General features: G+C 44.8%; 1 protein-coding gene across 1 annotated transcript in view; it reads right to left on the bottom strand.

The window, feature by feature from the left end:
* The window catches only part of pdia5 (protein disulfide isomerase family A, member 5), an 85,047-nt gene that overhangs the window by 10,638 nt on the left and 52,517 nt on the right, over positions 1-21,892 (bottom strand). The window contains exons 11-14 of the mRNA XM_063214196.1: positions 20,347-20,483; positions 16,229-16,299; positions 8,971-9,134; positions 5,805-5,935 (exon numbers count right to left, since the gene is read on the bottom strand). Of these exons, the coding sequence (XP_063070266.1) occupies positions 5,805-5,935; positions 8,971-9,134; positions 16,229-16,299; positions 20,347-20,483 (503 nt within the window). The remainder of the gene's footprint in view (positions 1-5,804; positions 5,936-8,970; positions 9,135-16,228; positions 16,300-20,346; positions 20,484-21,892) is intronic.

Consider the following 21,892-nt stretch of genomic DNA (forward strand, 5'->3'; position numbering starts at 1 on the left):
ACAATCACACATACGCGCACACGCACAGCCCAGGCGGACGTGCAGCACTCACACACACACACACAACACGCACAAAAGTACACACAGGTACACACAAGGCAAATAGACATGCACGCACAAACGCTCACACACTCACGCACAAGTGAAAACACACACAGATATGAACACACACACACACACACACACACAATCACACACACACACACACATATATGAACGAACGTACGCGCACACACTCGCATGCACACGCATGCACACGCCCTCAGTTGACCATTGGCTAATGGTCTGCGATGCATCATGATGTGGTGAGGCTTGTTAGTGTGACTGATGTGCCAGGAGGCTGCAGAATGCTGATCATATGGACCACATCAATCCTGCCCACCCCGCCTCCTCCCACCCCCATCAACCACTCCACCATACCTGGTTACTGTGACGGACCCATACTGCACAGGGATTCTCGCTGATGATTCGTTAGTCAAGGTGGCTGGGGGGCTTAGCCAGTATCAGAGGCATGTCCAGTGCACCCATCATGGGAAAGGCTACGCTTTGTAGTTTCATACGGAATATGATAAGTTATTCAGCATGTTCTGCAGAATGCAGCAAATGTTTGGAAAATGCTTTTTACAAACAGTTTGATGGCGATTTTGACAATTGACAATTTAATGTCAAGCCATCAGAACGTTGAAACTCTTCACACTTCCTCTGATTGAACATTACCAAATACTACAATGATACAAGTCATTTTCTTTCAACCCAGTCTTCATCTATTTAAATACTTTAAAAAAAAATTATCTGAATGAATGCTATGCTTAACCAATCTGAGTCTCAGATTGACTGACTGATTAATTGATCCATTGTCCATCCTTTAGTGCAGTGGTTCCCAACCTATGGGTCGGGACCCCCCTTATGGGTCGCCAAAGATCCACAGGGGGTCGCAGAGCCCTCTTGATTTTAAGGGGTTTCGTTTTAAATATATATAGCCCATGTTGAATAAAAGACAAAGCAACTAATAAATGCATAGACGCAACAGAATGTAAGTGCTACATTAAACATTTATTCTATATTTGACCAAAGACGAATTGAGGAATAAAATAACTAAAAATTCGTTTTTGCAGGAAACAGAGGGCATCTTGTGACTCCGTCTCATGCGGGCGCTCGCGTGGTTGGGTCACCAAAGCTTACAATAGTAAAAACATGGGTCCCTTAAGAAAAAGGTTGGGAACCACTGCTTTAGTGTAAGGTCGGAGCTCAGGCACATGGTCACCTCAACCTCTCATCTACATTTCGCTTTTCATCTCACGGCAAGCTATTCATATCTTGAGGCTAAATTTAGCTTGTGGTGAAGAACAAAGGTGGAATCTATGGCGTCTCTATAGCCCTTTATGCCTCTCCTCTCCTCTCCTCTCCTCTCCTCTCCTCTCCTCTCCTCTCCTCTCCTCTCCTCTCCTCTCCTCTCCTCTCCTCTCCTCTTCCCTGCAACCTGCAGCTTTTAATGGCCACGGGGCTCCAATACAAGCACCCGTTGAAGACACAAAACAGCCTGTTAAGCAGAGGGGAAGCAAAAGGTTGCACACAGTCATAGAGGGAGAGAGGGAGAGGGAGAGAGAGAGAGAGAGAGAGAGAGAGAGAGAGAGAGAGAGAGAGAGAGAGAGAGAGAGAGAGAGAGAGAGAGAGAGAGAGAGAGAGAGAGAGAGATAGAGTGAAAGAGAGAGAGAGAGAGAGAGAGAGAGAGAGAAAGGGAGAGAGGGGGAGAGACAGTGTGAGAGAGGTAGAGAAGGAGAAGGGATGTACTGACTGAAGAAAGAGAGAAGAGAGGGAGAGGTAAAAAAAGAGAGAGAAACGAAAAGAAAGAAAGCAACAGAGATATACACAGTCACCACGCTCTAATAATGCGCAGTACTGTTCCAGTTCCTGTGATTATGAGTAATGATGCCGAGGGCCATTGGTGCCCCTTATCGGTCCATACAATTAACGCACTTCCAGTGCAAAATGCCAGGCACGTCTAAAAAGGCTGGGTTCATCCAGGGCCAAGTCTAGTAAGCCGGCTCTGTGCCCCACTGCCCAGCTACCCAGCACTACCCCAGGGCCAACAGAGGGGAACACAAAGCCCTGCCTGGTCTGGCTCTCTACCATCACCTCTTTAAACAACACTGGAGACCTACAGTGGTGATGTTATCCAAATATGCAAAAGGCATACTGTTTCACACTAGAGAGAGACAAAAGAAAGAGACACGATTGAGAGAGAGAGAGAGAGAGAGAGAGAGAGAGAGAGAGAGAGAGAGAGAGAGAGAGAGAGAGAGAGAGAGAGAGAGAGAGAGAGAGAGAGAGAGAGAGAGAGAGAGAGAGAGAGAGAGGGGGGGGGGGGATTAGCAGAAAGGAATTTGATATCTTCCCCTCGGTTTTGTTTTTCCAAAAACAGATACAGCATCTGTTTATGTTACCACATGTCCGCTTTGGCAACAACATTTAAATCTAAGAGAGCGAGAGAGAGAGAGACAGAGAGAGAGAGACAGAGAGATACAGACATACAGCCCACTCATTCTCATCCCTCTCTTCATTGTGTGCACTCGCTCTCTCTATCTCTCTTTGAGAGGAGCTCAGCCACTCATCATCATCTGTGTGCATGGCACAATAGTCATTATGCCTGGCAGTGCTTGTGTATTTATACTGCATTTTAACAAACGGCCTAGTCTGCTCTCATGCCATTAGCTCGGCGCACACACACAGAGTACGCCCCCGTTCTGTTGCCATGACAAAAGCAAAGGGGCAGGTGTTCTAATGAACAAACACACCTTCACCTTACAGTAGCTCATACCCTGTAAACAGCAACACACACACATATGCACAAAAACACACATGCACACACTCACACACGTACGCACACTCCAATTATGAGCTGCAATTTGTCCAATTGTACCAAAAGGCCTGCACAAAAACTGCTTAAAACAAAGCTGTAATGACATAACAACACGCACATCAATTAGCGTGTTCCACAGAAAAAAAACCGAAAGCAAAACATCCTCCTCTATACAGAGAGACAGATTGGAAATGTATGTAGCCTGGAGAGGCTACAGGGACCTCGGGCCCGATTTGCATACACTTTTTTAAAGACAACAGGATATTAAACCTGGCACCCGCGGTGAGTGATCACAGAAAATTTCCAACAAAATGCGGAAATGCTACACCGTGTCCGGGACAAAGTCTTTTTGTAGAAGAGGAAGGAAAAAAACAAACAAAAAAAGAGATCTGACAGTTGTTGTTGTTTTGTTTTAATTTGCCGCCTGCTCCCTGGTGTTTAGTCTAGAGGTGTGCTTTTTGGAGAGGAGAGAGGAGGGGGAGAGGCGTGCTGACTGCTCTGCGCCACGCCGGGGCTTTGAAGCCATCATCAAACGCAAAAAGCAATGGCAAAGAATCCGCTGCTGCTGTGCGAGTGCGTGCACAAACACACACCCTCACAGAGGCAAACACAAACACAGTCACAGTGACACGCCTACTCGTGCAAAACTCTCAATACACTGAGAGACACACAGAGAGACACAGACACTGACAAACACCCGAAGATGCACACATACATGTGCACAGTCACAGAGACAAACACACTCGCAGGGATAGGTCTATTCACAGACAGAAGCACTCATACCTACTCAAAGACACACACACACGCACACACACGCACACACGCGCACACACACACGCGCACACACACACACACGCACGCGCACGCGCACACGCACACACACACACACACACACACACACACACACAAGGTAACAACTGCCAACAAATGCAGAGAGAGAGAGAGAGCGAAAGAGAGAGATGGATCACAGTAAAAATTGCACTGGTGTATAGCACTGGAGGAAGTTTGTTTTATGTTCCTTTTGTTTCCGTATTTCCTACCCCCTTGTGAGCATGTTAGTAATGCTTTCTGACGGTGCCATTTGTATTCTCTCTTAGAACACAGTTTACTCAATTTAGCCAAACCACAACAAATGTTTGATGTCAACACAATGGGAAAACGAATAGCTAGCTAAATCATATAAATGCTTAGATCAGGAGGTGCCCAATATTTTCCAGAGAAACAGAGCCATAGATGTAATTACTTAACTGTCCCGAATCTTACGAAACTTATAACAAATTATCTTGAGTTAAGTTGGGGTTTTCTTTGCCTGAAACAAATATTAAAGTAATAGCTTGTACTGTAGGTTTTGGCTTTGGTTGTCCCATAGGTAGTGGAAACAGAATCATATTTTAGGGAACTACCGAGCAGTGTTGCCAATTGGGCTACTTGGGATGAGTGTCTGCGGGTAAAAAAAACGGAAAAATTGGCCATTTGGCGTCTTTTTCAGCCGTTTAGGGCCCATAGAAGTCAATGTAATTTGTTGAATTTGAGCGGAATTTCGCGCATTTTGCCGTTTTTTGAGAAGCTTTTGGGCGGGATTTGGTCAGACACATCTGACACTGTACTCATCCACACTGACTTTGAAATTGGGTAAAGGAAGGATGAAGGGTGCTACAAGTTCAACGGTTTTGGGGGAAATTATTTTGGTGGTTGATGATGCTTTTCTTTTATTTTTTTAAAAGATTTTTTGGTCTTTTTCGACTTTATTTTGACAGTGTGAGAGGTGGACAGGAAGCGAATTGGGAGAAAGACGGGGAAGGGTCGACAAAGGACCTGGGCCGGGAATCGAACCCGGGTCAGCCGCATGGCAGGCGAGTGCCCTACGACGGTTGGCCACGACAGGGCCAGGTGATGTTGCTTTTAAAGGGACTATCAGGGGTAGTTGGGTCATTTCAGTGTGTCCATCAGAGTGTTGAGGCTGACAGAGAGCAGTGCCGGTACCCGTTCCCACACCTAATGTCGAAATGGCTGACGTGTTCATGTCGAGAGTCTGAGCGTTCGAGAACCATAAAGTTGGTTTGCGATGGGAACTGATTTTTGTCTGAGAACCGTGATGACAACGTGGATGTGAGCAGATCCATTTGTTTTAACGCATAGAGTGAAATATGGGAAAGAACAGAGTCCGATGTGAGTGTGGGGGGTGGGTGCAGTTAAGCACTTTGGTTATGAGCGTAACTGGTGTGAGGATGGGCACCAGCACTGTTCCCGTTGGCATGAAAACAGAACATGTGGAAGCTCTAGGACAGGGGTGTGAAACTTTTTTTAATAAGAGGGGCCACTTCAAATGGTATTAAGTCCTCCAAGGGCTATACTATGAACACAAACCAGGATGTCCCCCAGGATGGCTACCTTTACAAGAGACCCTACCTTCTAGGTGCCCTGTAAATATAACTTAATTGTATTGCAATAAATGGACCCTCGAGACATAGGTTCCCCACCCCTGCACTAAAATAAGTTGGGAAGAACTAACCACTGCTCAGTGTCTGGTCTTGTTGAAAATGGAAAGCAATTTTAAGGAAACGAATTAGGAATTAGCAATGTTCACAAGTAGAACATGAAAGAAGAAAAATCTGCACTCACAAACTAAGTCTCATTATTTATTTATATTACCACCATGTCCAAATGCAAACGCGCTTCGGCTATCAAGCCTTCATCAGTGCATGGTACCAGTTGATACCTTTTATCGCGCACCCAAAGACATTCATTTTTTCCAAGAAGTTGAGCGCGTCCTCTGACAAAACAAGTAGAACATGACCAGGGCATGCTTCTTCTTCTCAAACACATAGAGACACAGTCACAGATGCACAAAAAAACCTCACAGGGTGTACTCACAGACACAAACAATCACGCCTACTACTTAAAGATGGAGGGGGAGGGGTATGATTTGAGAGTTTATGGTACTCACAAGGGGCGTAGAACATAACCAGAGCGTGCTTCTTCTTCTTCAGCGCCTCGCGGAAGTCCTCCATTCCAAGATGGCTGACGCTGGACGGCCTGTCCTCCCAGGACTGCTCTGGGGGTGGGGGAGCCTGGGGACTGGTGGAGGGGGTAGGGTGGGGGTAGAGAATAATAGACATAATGCAAATTAGATCAGTGTATGAACACGGAAATAATAAACATTTTGTGTGTTTTGGGGGTGGGGGAGCATGGAGACTGGTGGAGGGGTAGGGTGACGGATGCGGTAGAGAGGGCTGTATTAGGAGCGAGTGAGAAGAGGGGGAGAAATGTATGGTACCGTAAGGGTAGGGAATAACAAAAACATTGAGCTTTCAGCCCCTGTGTGGAGTGGGGAAGGGACATTAGTGGGAAATGGGGACTTATTGATTTAATGTATCAAATTATGTTGGAGACATAAAAAACCAACGGATAGCACATACAATTTGAACAACTTCCTTTCCATATGTGGATAAGACGGACAAGACGAAGAGTTGAAGGCAGAGTATAATAAACAGATTGAGCTTTTAGCCCTGCAGTGCAGACCAAACTAAAATAAATAAATAAAATAAAATAATGGATTCCTCTACTCCACACAGGCCCTCTCTCCCACATCTGTCTCTAGTCTAGATGGACAAATGCCCCTTGTGTGTCCGTCTGTAGAAGAGGAAACCACTGGACGTCCAAAAATGTAAGGGTTCTCTAAAAGCCACTTTGCACTTGTGTTTTTTTTCCTCAGTAAACTACTTGCATTCAAGTCCCTGGTTGAAATGTTCAGCTGGCTGCCAAAAAGCCTGGCAGTGTGCCTGTTGGCCCGGCTGACCCAGCAGCGGACTCGGGAGGGATAACGGCAAGCCCTTCCAAAATGGACAAGGATGGACACACCTGGAGATTGGCTTGCCTCTTTACAACCCATCATCCCACTCCCCGCCCACCCACCACTTCTCCTCTCTGTCCCCAACAGCGAGCAAAACTGAGGTCAACCTCTCCTTCTCCTCTGCCGAGTGGGCAAGACGTACCCCCTGGCAGCGGTGTCAATTGAAGACGCGCTCAGTTGAGCATGTTCGGAATGAATTTTGGGAAAAAAAGGGGTCACGCAGAGAGATAGAAAGGTTCACCAAAGATTTCTCGGCCAGACACAGCAGCGACGACTTCTCATTGTAATGTCACATTCCACATCACCTGTATTGTAACCTTGACTAATGCAAGCATTCTCAGCACTGGAACCAAAAAGGTGAACCGTTCCTTGGAAGTCAACCAAGGGACAATCTCTGGGTCATGGGCCCTTAATTGAAAGTTTTTAAGAATCAAAACCCCCAGGGAGGGGCTTCTGAGCAGTCAAGTGACACAGGCGTTTTCTTATTTGTCCTACTCCGCCGGTGCTTAGTGTCCTTGTCACCTCTCTGGCAACTCTTTGACAGTAGCCGAGGTACACAGGGACCTCTCTAGTGGGATAACATGACAAGAGAGAGTGTAAGCCCTCCAACACAATTCCAGTCAAAACCAACGGTGCCCTCTTCAAATAACTCAAGATGATTCCTCACAGGGAGCACACACACGCCCCTGCACACATGCATGAGCACACACATACACACACACACACACGCACGCACGCACGCACACAAGCATTTCAAATTAAATTGCTCAGTCATCTGACCTCAAACACACACGGGACCCTGGGACACAAATAACCTATGGCAAGGTGGTAGGGCATTGCCATGACTTGGCTTGGCTATTTAAAGAGTGTATCGGTGGCTGTAGTGCATCCTTATGCCTGAAGGGCAGGAGGAGGATGATGACGATGAAGATGAGTTTCACCTGACAACAACCTTGTCACCAACACCCCGTCAACTCACTTACCTGAAACGCCACACGCTCACACACACGCGTGCACAAACACACGCTCACACACACAGGTTCGTCACAGAGTCCTCACCTCACCTGAGACACGCAGACACACACATGCGCGCAGGCACACACACACACGCACACACACACACATACAAGCTGCCAAGGCCATTGAGACGAGACTTGCCAATCTGTTGCTACTTGATAATAGGGAGAGCGGCTGGTAAAAATAGAAGCCTTTGACGTGTGTGTTGGCCATTTATTCGCCATCTGACATTAACGAGCACAACAAACACAAAGCTTCACCAACCAAAGCAAACTCGGCTTGAACTCCTTTCTGCTAATCTCCCTCTCTGTCTCTCTCTCTGTCTGTCTCTCTGTCTGTCTCTCTGTCTGTCTCTCTGTCTGTCTCTCTGTCTGTCTCTCTGTCTGTCTCTCTGTCTCTCTCTCTGTCTCTCTCTCTGTCTCTCTCTCTGTCTCTCTCTCTGTCTCTCTCTCTGTCTCTCTCTCAATAACCCCTAATCTCAAAATGATCCTCTTGTCACATTTCGAGATCTGGATTGTCAAAACCCTGGGAGAGACAAATGTTTAGCTTCTGCGACAATTGCAGTGCTATATTTTCACATACATCAAGGCGAGACAGATGGAATGCAGGAATGGAGAGGGGAAAAAGTCTTGAAGTGATATTCTTTTTGTGCCAAGATATGAGTCACATTTCCTGTATTGTAAAAAAGTGTTCCAGAGTCCATACGTTATGTTATCACCCCTGACATGGGACAGAGAAACACTAAATATGGTGAATGTGAAATTAGGGAGACCGTGGATGGGAGGGGAATGATAAAAAAGGGGAATAGAGAAGGGAGAGAGAGAGAGAGAGAGAGAGAGAGAGAGAGAGAGAGAGAGAGAGAGAGAGAGAGAGAGAGAGAGAGAGAGAGAGAGAGAGAGATTTTGTAACACATTGTTTATTGTGACACCTTCACTATTTCACATTACCAGAGAGAGAGAGAGAGAGAGAGAGAGAGAGAGAGAGAGATAGAGATAGAGATAGAGAGAGAGAGAGAGAGAGAGAGAGAGAGAGAGAGAGAGAGAGAGAGAGAGAGAGAGAGAGAGATAGAGATAGAGATAAAGATTGAGAGAGAGATAGAGATAGACAAACAGACAGACTAGGTGAAAAAGAGACAACAGAGATCAGAAAAACAGACGGACAGAGATGTTCCGCCGACGGACAAGGTGACCCAGCTATAAAAGAAAGGGGGGTTCATATCAAGCGTGACGTCTGTCTGTCTCACTTTTTAAGCCACTCGATGATCTTGTCCTTGGTGCGGAGCTGGGGCAGCGTGTACTTGTCCTCCCCCTTCTCGAAGTACTTCACCGTGGGGAAGCCTGAGATCTTGAAGCGCTCGCCCACCGACTTGTGGATGGTGACGTCCATCGCAGCCAGCACCCCAGGGCTCTGAAATACAGACATAGACACACACACACACACACACACACACACACACACACACACACACACACACACACACAGACACACAGACACAGAGACACAGAGACACACAGACACACAGACACACACACACACAGACACAGACACGCACACAGACACGCACACACACACACACATTAGGAAAAAAGGCACCATCCGCACAGTGCCCTGACATTTGTATTACACACATGACTTAACACTATGCTAAAGGTTATCAGCCGTACTTTTTATTGTTATTATAGAGCAGAAGCAGCAGAGAAAGTACACTTTAATGAGCCTTGGGAAGAGTGTAGAACTGCTGTACGGTCTGCCTACAAGCAACTCGGCGCTCCAGAGAAGGCATTGCATAACTTTGGCATACCATAGCGTCCTATGTCATGACACCGAGGGGGGAATAACATTACATCAACGAGTCGATCAAAAGCTGCAATTGTTGTGGTTTTAGATGAAAGATTAGCTCTGTGCTTCTTCTAGCTGCTGCTAACCATACCGTTTTTTGTGTGATCACAGGGTTCGTCAACGCAACAGTAAACTTTTGCCCTGGCGAGAAGAGGAATGGTTCACTTCAACACAGACAGTGCACTGGTTGTATCAATGAGCCTTGCAGCAAACGACACAACTGTAACTCCGTACACTCTGTTTAAAACTATACTGACGTGGTGTGGTGACTTCAAACAGTGATCAGTGTCACAGAATTCCTTGAGGAAAAAAAAAACGTCGGGAAGAAAACAAACTAACCAATGTGCAAATACAAATAACAAATAAGTCAGGTGAGGGAGTGATGGAGTAGTGTCATTATGGTTGTGCTCGAGGGTGGTTGTCTGCTTCCACAGAACGTTGTACAGATCGTTGTACAGAACGTACATGTTTGGTTTCCACAGCAACCTGGCTCAGAAGCTCCTTCTTAATACAAGAAGGTACATAGCCAGCTTTCAGTTTCGCAGTTGTTATGCAACTTTGATTTGACCCCAATTCATATCAATATTCATATTCATATGAAGTTTGATGCAAAAGAATACACCCCCTTGAAAATACCACCCAGCTACCTACAAAAGCGCGACGTTTATATGAACTGTAGCACCTACAACACCTGGGTTTTAAGCTGGCTGGGTTTAATCATCTCCTTCCCTTCTCTGAAGAAAGTATGCACCAAGCCTTTTTCAGACTGTGTTCAATATGCAGTTGTAGTAACGTATAATGTGTCTCCAGCATAGCGCATTTACCTTATTAGCCCAAAGGTACAATTACACCAGCAATTAATAGTTAGTGTGTTGCTCTACTCTTCCCCTCAGCTTGTTAATCCATGATTGCATGCTAACCGTAGAAAAAGGAGGGAATGATTCGCTGTGTTAATATTAATCACGGAACCAAGGCGGACATTTGGCCGGCGGTAGCTGGGGAAGTTGAAGAGTTTGTGTTTGTGTGTGTGTGTGTGTGTGTGTGTGTGTGTGCGTGTGCGTGTGCGTGTGTGCATGTGTGCATGTGTGTGTGTGTGTACGCTTGTAAGTGTGTGTAATATTTCAAGGCCCAAGGCTCCTACCGCTTTGTGACAGCTGTCTGCAGGATGCCGATAATGAACCCATTCTCAATTAAGAAAGGTAAAGGCAAACGAGAGTAAATTAAACCACTGAACACTGAATTTCTCTCTTTTTTAAAAATAGTGTCAGGGCCGTTGGAGGAGGCATGTCTTTACCCAAACATTTTCTCCACACCTCAGCCGCGTAGCTATTGGTATGCAAGGCGTCTCTGCTTACACTCCAAGATGATAACGCTGTGCTTGAGGAGTGCCTGGACACTTTTGATACCTTTTCTGAGAAAATTGCACCACATCTGTCTTCAAACACAAACTATCACCCCCTCCCCCCTCTCTCTCTCTCTCACACACACACACACACACACTCCTTCTGTCAAACAACCCGTTATCATCTCTGGGAGAAACATCACCTTGTGTATTCCTTTTCTAGAAAACCTCATCTGCTTCAAAGAAAGGGAGAAACAAAGAAAAGTCGGTGGGCCGCAATCTACTGTAGCGAGTGCTGTGCACTGTGTGCTCTGCTCATGACCACTGACAGCTTCTGCCAAGCCCAGGACAAAGTCATCAGAAAGGGCTCTCCTTCCAATTCATACAATGTAATGAAAAAACAATTTTGGGCCCCCTCTCTCTCCCTGGGCCTGGGACAACTGACGCCCTTTGTTACTCTCAGTCGAATTCCATGGCTCTGCTCATATTCCTCTCGTGCATTGAGGAACAGATTCGGAGGAGAGGAAAACAAGTGACATCAGCCTGCCTGCTCCCGCTGCTCAGCTCAGGGGGAGCTAGGCCTGGCCCAGTGGGGACATCAGATGGACCTCACTGCACTGATCAACACCACAGCTCCACAGCTTTGCTTCAACTCCTTTTGTCTGCATCAAGCTCAAGCACATGCACATACATACACATACACAGCCTGCACACAAGCACGCAAAACAATGCATTCACCCCATCATTACTTAGAAAGATAAACCTTTCTCAGTTCTCTATCCCTGACTATTTTACCTCCACTTCCTCTGAAGTAAAAAATCTGGGCGTCATCATCGACTCTTCGCTCTCCTTTGAATCCCATATTAAACACCTCACCAAAACTGCATTTTTCCACCTTAAAACCATCTCCAGACTCCGCCCCTCTCTCACCCCTACCTCTGCTGAGACCCTCATCCACGCTTTCGTAACCTCCAGATTAGATTATTGCAATGCCCTACTCACTGGTCTCCCCACTAAATTGATTAACCGTCTACAATACATTCAAAACTCAGCAGCTAGATTACTTACACACACCAGACCCTGGCATCACATTACCCCTATCCTCTATCAATTACACTGGCTTCCTATCCATTCACGTATCCATTTTAAAATTCTCCTCCTCGTATACAAGGCCCAGCACAACCTTGCACCCTCCTACATCACAAGTCTCCTCACCCCATACAATCCCACCCGCACACTACGATCCACTGACTCACTCCTCCTTACTGTTCCCTCCACACACCTGCGCACCATGGGCGACAGGGCATTTAGTGTTGTTGGCCCCAAACTTTGGAATTCTCTTCCACTTTCACTTCGTCAATGCTCTACACTATCTACTTTCAAATCTAAGCTAAAGACACACCTTTTCTCTTCTGCTTTTTAACTTCACTGACAGGCACTTCCACTTATTTTAATTATCAGTCTATTTTTTATTTTATTTTACATATTATTTTTACCACTCATTTTTATTTTATTTTCAAATGCATTCTATTTCTTTTTTCTTATTTTAAAAAACATTTATTTTATTGTAAGTTACTTTTATTTCTATTTTATTCTTGCATTTTTATTACTCTCCTATTGTTAATTCACTGAAGCTTTGTTATACTTTCTCTACTGTTATGTATTTGTTTTTGATTGTAAAGTGTCCTTGGGTATTTTGAAAGGCGCTCAAAAATAAAATGTATTATTATTATTATTACACCACACTATCACATATATGACTGCTGCACACTAAACACATGTACACAACAAAGTAAACACACGCAAATAAAACATGCACACAACAAACACATTCAAATGCACGTACACATGCATGCCCTGACACCCTTACAAGACAAACACATGCACACAACAAAGAAATTCATATGTACACACACGCTTGCATGCAACACAGATATGCATATGTGCGCACACGCTTGCATGCATTGGCACTCCCCTCACACAGCATCACAAACAATCTAAACATGTGCACATGATTTTCATACAAACACACGTGCATATATTAACAGACACACAAACCAACCACGTGTGCACACACACACACACATTCACAAAATGTACTCATTAGTGTACAAATTAAACACTCGTACACAACAAAGACATTCACATGCATGTATGTACAAATACATGCACAGATGAACAAACTAATCACACACACGCAAACAAACTCTGACACTCACACTCACTCCCCACTCATGCAGAGCGGTCCTTCCCTTCTCCTGGCACGGTAGGCCAGATGAGACTGGTGTGTGATACCATGGGGACCACCACAGCTCTGTCCTGGGGATGAGCTCAGCGCCTGTGTGGCTGTAACAAGTCTCTGGCAGCCTTTGGCCGTGCTGCCGCCACTCGGGTATTCCCTAAACTATAGCACCGGCCACGCCCTACGCTCACCGCAAACAGCTATGCGCACTACGCCTACGCACGATATGACATACTTCAGATATGTGCAACACACTACCAATACACACCACAGATGCACAAGATGCATACGTGGGGCAGCCGTGGTGTAATGGTTAGGGAGTTGGACTCTAGATCACAGGGTTGCAGGTTCCATCCCCAACCCTTACCAATCCCTTCCCTTCTTGAGCAAGACACTTAACACCACGCTGCTCCAGGGACCGTAACCAATATTACCCTGTACATATCTGCTAGTCGCACTGGATTTAAGAGTCAGCTAAGTGTAGTGCAATGTAATGTAAGGTAAACTATAGCAGCAGCAAACCCTATATTAATTGCAAACAGATACACACACTACGACTACACACTAAATGACATACTACAGCTACACAGCACAATACAGTACACACCACGGCTAACCGTGGCTACACATACACATGATATCTACACATACACATAACATACCAGAACTATAGACAACTTACGCACACAACAGATACGCACACCTTGAAATCACACTATGCAAACTACAACGGCAACAAACCCCATACTAATCACAACCAGCCTTCATACTACACTACACGCAATATTACTAAAACACACAACAGATAAACACACAACACCCTACTACTACATATGGTAAAGTACAGTAATGGACACACACACGCTAATCTCAAACAGCTACACAATACACTGCATACTCTAGCTGTAACGATATACACAGAGTCACGATACTGTATCGTGATACAAGGAGGCAGTATCGTGATACGCCCTTTCAAAGTTTTATTACCCATTTGTCCAGAAAACAACCTTATGATTTGATGTGATAGTGTTTCCAAACTTCAGTGGAGACACATTTCAGAAATCGTGGGGTGTATCGAACCGTAGGTCAAAAATCGTGATACGAACCAAATCGTGAGTTGACTGTATCGTTACAGCCCTACTGCATACTCTAGCTATGCACAACATACTCCTGATAAACACCCAGATACACATTACAGCCTAACACTACATACATTGTGGCAGGAGCCCACCCAATGCAAATCACAGCTTCATGCTACACACGACATGACACACTACACATAACATTTTTCGATAAACACCATGTATGCACACTAAACACTAAATTATTTGACTTAAGGTCAAATGCTACAACGCCATAAGCTGTACCAGCAGTCTGTCTACACACTAATCATAAACAGCCTATGCACTACAGCATAATCACAAACATGCTACAAACACACCACACAGTACACTCTTCCACTACACAGACACACTTCAGCTACACACTCACTACACCCCTCAACCCGACCGCCGGTCCTGCCAAGGTCGTCTTGCACTCGGGGATAGCTGCTCAACTTGAGGCTTAACAGGCCATGAAACACATTCTCTCTTTTCCATTTTTTATTTTGTTTGTTTAATTTCTCTGCCCTTTGCCTCTCCCTCTCCTCCTCCCTCTCGATCACTCTCTCCTATTCCAACCCACTCTTGATCTCTCCATCTCTCTCCCTCTATGAGATGGCTGATGAAAGTTCCAATATCCCCCTGCAAGATTGGCACCCCCCCTCTTGATAGAGATGGGTGGCGGTAGGCAAAGGGATTATAAAATCGATAAAGAGCCGCGCTACAAGGGCACGGTGTAATTCTCTGGGGTGTGAAAATGCTCTGGGCCTCATTACTGTTAAGGAAGAGCTGGGGACATTCATGAGACGATGAGTTATGACATCATCAAGTGCCACCATAAAAAAAAACAATGTGACCTCCCCCCTGCCTAGGCAAATCAGGTGCTCCCAGACGGAAGTTGTCCCCTGTCTTGCAAAAGAGTTGGAAATACGGTAAGAGACGGGTAAATGAAAAACAGGACATCCGCGGCAATCCGATGTTGAATAAAAGTTCTTTATTGTCTGGGACAAGGCTTGTTGCAGACAATAAAGGACGTTTATTAAACTTTTATTCAAAATGAGAGCGCCTCGGATCTCTTGTTTTTTACTCGAGACAGGACGAGCACCTGATTTGAATTTTTCTTCACCTACCGAACCAATCACTTTATCTGCCTCTTTCATGTTTAAAATGGTGGACAGCTTCAAGTACAGACACAGTAGTGGCAGGCAGCCATCTCAAAATAACTCCTTGTTTTCATCAATATTCATCTTTTGACAGACGCATTCATTTCGACATTGTCAAGACTGCTAAGCAAGGCTGATGTTACCTTGTCAAGAAAGACTGATTAAACTTTAAAGTCTGAGAGAGGAGTGCTTGTAATCGCATAGCTGTGCTGGCCAGTAGCAGTGTGGTATTGCATCCATGTTGTATTCCATTGCAGCGCTCAGATAGATATTACCCCTCGGGCTCCTTTCTTCAGTCATCAAACATTGTAAAGCTAAAAGGGTTATTAGCTTATTAGAATAAATACGAAACCTGAACTGCCTGCAGCTGTGAATGGGTGTATGTCTGCACTGCTTGCATGCATTCGTTCAGTCATTCATACAGTATATGACTAGTTGAAGACAGGGCCAAATTTTGTACAGCTCACAGAGCATATATGGTCAAAACAAATGTATGGCTATGGAGAGTCATTCATACAGTATCTGGCTAGTTGAAGACAGGTCCAAATTTTCTACAGCTCACAGAACATACATGGTCAAGACAAACTTATGCCTATGGAGAGTCATTCATTTAGTATATGACTAGATGAAGACAGGTCCAAGTCTTGTACAGCTCACAGAACATATATGATCAAAACAAACGTATGCCTATGGGGAGCAGCTCGAGCTTGTGAATGAACTATGTGGTTCTATCTGGAGGCTGTGTCTGCACGGTCGGTCATTGGGTCCATCAGGGCTACAGCTGCAGAGCAATGGTCAACAGCACTAGTACTCACATCTGGGCCTTTGTTGAGGACCTCTGCAGCGTCGTCATACTCTGGCTTCATCTTCTTGCAGTGGCCACACCCTGTGCAGTGATATCAAAACAAACACATAGGATCATATAGTATTTATATTGTGATATCATATATTTATATATTACTGTATATACACGCGTTCAAACACACGCACACACACAGTGGCATCACATATAACACACGCACTCAAACGCATGTAGACACACGTGCACACACACATACACACACCCTGTGAAGTGATGTCAAAACAAGCATGAGATCATATACTGCACATGTACTCACATGGACACATGGGACACACACACACGCACGCACACACACTCGCCCATATGTCATTAAAAAGCCATTTTTGGTCACCGAATGTCAAAACACTTCATTTCACACTGATGCAACACGGTCAGATTTACACACATTCGTCAACGTGCTCTCAACGCGACAGTCAATGCCATCTCCTCATCTATAAATCTGGAACGAGTGAGGAAACGCACCGCTGTGCTATTGCAGTAATTTCATCATTCTAAAATAATGATGTCCACACTTACGGCAGTAATTCCCCGGAGTTCCATGGTGACTCATTTGAACCTCTCAGATTCGGATAAAAACACGTCTTTTTTCCCCCTCTCTCTAATCTACCAAGAGCACATGTGCAGTGCAGCCATTGGGGACCAAAAAAAACACCAGAAAAACAGGACCAGAGAACTAATCGCAGGGTGTTCCCTCTCCCAATGCTGACCCGACCTCACGACCACCCCCACCCTCCATCCCCACCTGTTCCACACCACCTCTCCATGCAACATCACTGCGTTGGGGCGAGCAAGACTAGGATTGTGGGTGTGCTTTGACTTGTCACGCCAAAATGCCTGGCTTTTTGGTGCAGTGGTCGGAGCACATGCGTGGTGGACACACGCTGGAGGGCTGGGTTCGAAGCCGGGTGGGGTAACCCTGCAGGCGCCAGTTGTAATAGTTCCACAACCGTGGCCTCTCACAGGGCTGCTGACAGCTTTGGCCAGGCCCGGAACAAAATCATCTGAAAGCCCCCACCCAATATAGACAATGTAATGAGGACCTAATTCTGGGCCCACCCTCTCCCTGGGACCAGGGCAACTGACCCCTTTGTCCCCACACCCTGTCGGCCTTCCCGGCCACTCTTGAGCCGACTGCACATACTTGATTGAGACAATGCGTGCTAACCCTCAAGTAAAGAGAGATGGGCTGTTTTTCTTACGAGGCCTGTTCCGATTAGCTCAGATCGGATCCTTGCTTTCCTATTCCCGGAGATTTTCAGCCCCGTCCCCTGTGGACTCAAATTGCTTTATGGATCTGCTGCCAGGCCGTAGACGATGACTATAACTGGCCAGCAGTGGACCGTAAAGGAGGGGAGCAGATGAGGAGATGGCGCTGGCAATGCAGTGATGGCATTCGTAACAAACGTGGGAAGTGTCAGACGGAGTAGTGTAACTTTTCCCCAGTGAGCATTATGACAAGTGTGCGTGTGTGTGTGTGTGTGTGTGTGTGTGTGTGTGTGTGTGTGTGTGTGTGTGCGTGCGTGTGTGCGTGTGCGTGTGTATGTGTGTGTGTGTGTGTGTGTGTGTGTGTGTGTGTGACACTGATTAGGAGCGCGTATGTGTGTGTGTCATTGGGTGTCTGAGAGACCTGAACAGCGTGTCCTTAAATGACATTTCATCAGTCCAGTCCAGTCCAGCTTGTGTCTGTTTATTTCAGTGCTTGTTATCAATAAGCCAACACAAACAAGACTTAATAAACAGCTAGAGACCGATGACATTCACTGAGCTTTGGGAGCAACTGAATAGAGGCTATTGGATTTTAGGCATTCGATCAAAAACAAGAGCAACAAAGACAAAAAAGGTTTCTTTTATATAGAGCTATTCAAAAAGGTGGCAGACAGCGAAACCCCTTTAATTGCCCTGACGTTTTCTATTCAGCTAGGGAAAATTATTTCATCTTTCATTAAAAAAAAGGCACATAAAATGCACATCAATCACATTCTATTTGAGACTGTTCAATTTGTCTGATAAGAGCCTGTCAAGAACCAAACCACCTGCAATTAAACACGGTCTAGAAGGACTGTCAAATCTCACACATTGCAGCCATTAAATGTTTTTTTTCCACTTGTAAAAATGTCTCAGCCCTGTCTTAATAGTTATATTGGAAATAACACTTATCGTTGGTGGATAAGAGGCTGGTATTTTGTGGATTATTTATTTCATGAGGGTAGGACCTCTGATTCCCACATCAGAATCAAACTGAAGATATCTCGATTATACTTAATATGAGATCAAACATCACACCGCTCCAAAAAGTGCAGCTGCTTAAAACTAAACTCTTTTCACCATCACCGCAGCATGTTGGCAGGAAAAGTATAGCAAATACACAATAAATATGGAGTATGACATGTAAAGTGGCGTAATACAACAAGCATGGAGTACGTCAAGTAAAGTAACACAATAAAAAATAATTATTGAATAACGTATGTACACCAAAATTTAAATGATCAAAACAATTTCCCCATTACTAAAGAAGTGCATTATAACCTATTGCATTTCTGAACATTACTGCTCTTATGGTTATTTTTTCGGTGGGGGAAGCAAAATCTCTTGCTCCCAGTCTTTCAAGCACGAACACTTACTTCATGGCGTCCTCCTGACGTCCGACTCTTTTAATTTTTGTAATGCTTCAAGCACAAACATAATTTAGTGTAAACAATAGACATTTTCCTACCCAGTCATTACACATGACTATTTCCAGTGTACAAGTCTGCACAGTGACACTGATGGATGATGAATAGCCCCGCTTGTGCTGAATAGCTAGAAATGATTAAAAAAAAAAAAAAAAAAGCTAAAAAAGAAAATCAATGCCTGAATGCAGGTTTTTATAATTGGTTTGCACACAAGTCGAAAAAAATAAAAGATGGAAAAAAAGAAAAAGACAAAGCTCCTCAGTGAGGATCGGAATAAAAACAAGCTAAAAAAAACACGGGGGCAGCAGCATAATTGAGTAGCGTAATGGGAATGGATTTAGTCGGCGGCTAGCTCGGCTGGCTCAGTAATCACCATCCACACTCTACAGTATCATAATAATTAGCTGGCGCTGAGAGTACTCCTCATCATCATCATCTGAGGAAGTGACGGTACTGAGACCGAGAACGAGATGGGGCCGCAATACAGCCATACATCCCCCATTCCACCTCCACTCAGAAACCAAGGAGCACTGACACGTAATTAGCCAAAGTTGAGATCTCTGCACAAATGAGGAGGTAGACTCTTTTTTTTTGAAGATACACTTTTGTGGTCAAATCAAAACGGTTTTGATGATCACGGAGCGAGTAGATGTCTTATTCCCCATTTCCCCACTTAAAACAATGTAAAAAAATGGCATGTCTTATTATAAGCTTGTTCCCTGTAGGCTGGATTCTTGCAGGCTTGACACTTGTACATTTCTGTGCTCAGAGCTATGTATGTGCAAGTGTGCATTTCAAGCTTGAGGCATACTTGTGTATTAGTGTAGCCTAGACAGCTATAGTTCTAGGTTTCTTTAAACCTCAAGCAAAGCATAGCCCTAGAAACTTTGGACATGCAGTATACCACACAGACTGAGTTTAAGGGTATGTCAGGTCTTGTGGAAAAGTCTTCAAATGAGTTTGTTGAAGCATGCTTGAAATAGCGGAGGGACTTTGCAGAGAATTTCTGGCAAAGTACAACTTGCAGAGTAAATTTTGAGCCTTTGTGTGTGTGTGTGTGTGTGTGCGTGCGTGCGTGTGCGTGTGCGTACAATTTTATGCCTGCATAGTTCATGCACTTCATAACCTACTTTTTGGTGAATAGATGAAGGTCTTTTTACACTGTAACGATGATCTAAACTTTGTCACCCTCGTTTGTGAACAAGCACACAGTAGCCAACTTTGTGACAGAATCCAGAGCTCCACAAAGACAAAGACCAGAGAGGAGAGCCAAAGGGATGTGTAATGCTATATGGTGTCAGAACATTCCAGAACACACTCATGTGTGGCCTACAGAAGATTCTGGAGCCGGAATTTAGAATTGGAATATAGGACTAGAAACATGGACGGGACTACTCACATGGCGCGTAGAACATGATGAGTGCCGATGGATGTTCCTCTAGGAAGCCATCAAAGGTGTCGTCAGTCAGGTGAAAGACGGCAGAGTCGCTCTCCGACCACGGCACCTCTGGACTCTTGGGCTGGGGAGGCTGAGGACTAGGTGGTGGAGAAAGAGGTAGATGGTGGGAGGAAGAAATAGCTTTGATGAGGGATCGCAGACAGAAGACAGATGGCATAAATCATAATGGCATACTGTACATAAAATGCATGGCCAATAAGAATACTACAAAAGCAGTGTTGTCGGATACATGCATGCCCATCCGGTTAAATAGGTGCTGGATCAATAGACGTCAAGAAGAAGAAAGGGAGCTCAGCACTGTCCCTGCTGTTGTGCTAACAACCCCAGAGCAGCAACAGTGTGTAGAGTTCACTTCTTTCTTTCTAAATCAGCATAAAACCTCAGAAGACAGGCCTTCTCATTCTGTTCAAAATTCAAGCCCCATGCTATCTGAAATATGCAATCTATAATTGCGTCCACGTTTGTTCGTTAACATGATCTGCATATAATCCAAGTGTAATTAATCTAGCAACCCTGCCCTAGATGAGTTCAGCCATCATCACATTTTTGTTTGAGAGCAACCATGCCTGTATTTTGCAAGTATCGCTTGGTAATGCCACAATCAATATCATTTTGTTTCTTGCTTTTGGACTGGACAATGTTCACACCAAAATAATCAGCCAGGACTTTCAGGCGTACTCCATGTCCATCCAGGTTCCACGCCTAACTTTGGTATGGAAACACAAAGCAATGGGCCAAATGAGTGGATATTGTAGCAGCAGCCGCAGCTGTAGTCTATACGCATCCTTAGTTTTGGTTCAAGAGACAGAGATAAGAGACAAGAGTTTGATAACCACTCAGTCTGACAGACCTGGCACCTGACACTCAAGCAACTTGGAACATTTCAGTAGAGCAGAGTGGAGACGCCACGCCAGCACACACACCCCACCCCCCCACACTTTTTTTTTTTTTTTTACAGTGTATGCCTGGAATATATTAGAATGCTAACCTAATAAAAGTGTTTGTTTATTTAGCTACATGTAATCCAAGTATGACTAATCTCTGATAACCCTTGCCCATATAATTTCAGCTCACAGTATATTACACTTCATATTTGTGAGCGATCATGCCGCTATCTGCCAATATCACTTGGCCACGCCACAATCAATAACATTTACTTCTAGCTTTTGGATCGGACAGTGTTTACGCCAAATAATTCACTTCAACACCTGGCTCTTTATTTTCACAAGGCTCATTTGGGACCCAACACCAAAGTTTAGTATGGAAATACACCATACAAATTCAGACTATAGCTTCTGCCTTCAGGGCTTGGGTGTGACCCAATTGATGCTGGATGCTGCGTAGTGCCTGGAGATGCATATTCGCAACAATCAGGCTCAAGATATTTTTGTGCTTTTTAAACATATTAAATGTGTAGGCATGTTAATTAATGCATTGTAATGCAAGATGAGGGACTTTAAAATGCAACTTAAATGCAATTTTAAAT

Source organism: Engraulis encrasicolus, chromosome 13 (assembly GCF_034702125.1).
Source record: "Engraulis encrasicolus isolate BLACKSEA-1 chromosome 13, IST_EnEncr_1.0, whole genome shotgun sequence".
Taxonomy (NCBI): Eukaryota; Metazoa; Chordata; class Actinopteri; order Clupeiformes; family Engraulidae; genus Engraulis; species Engraulis encrasicolus.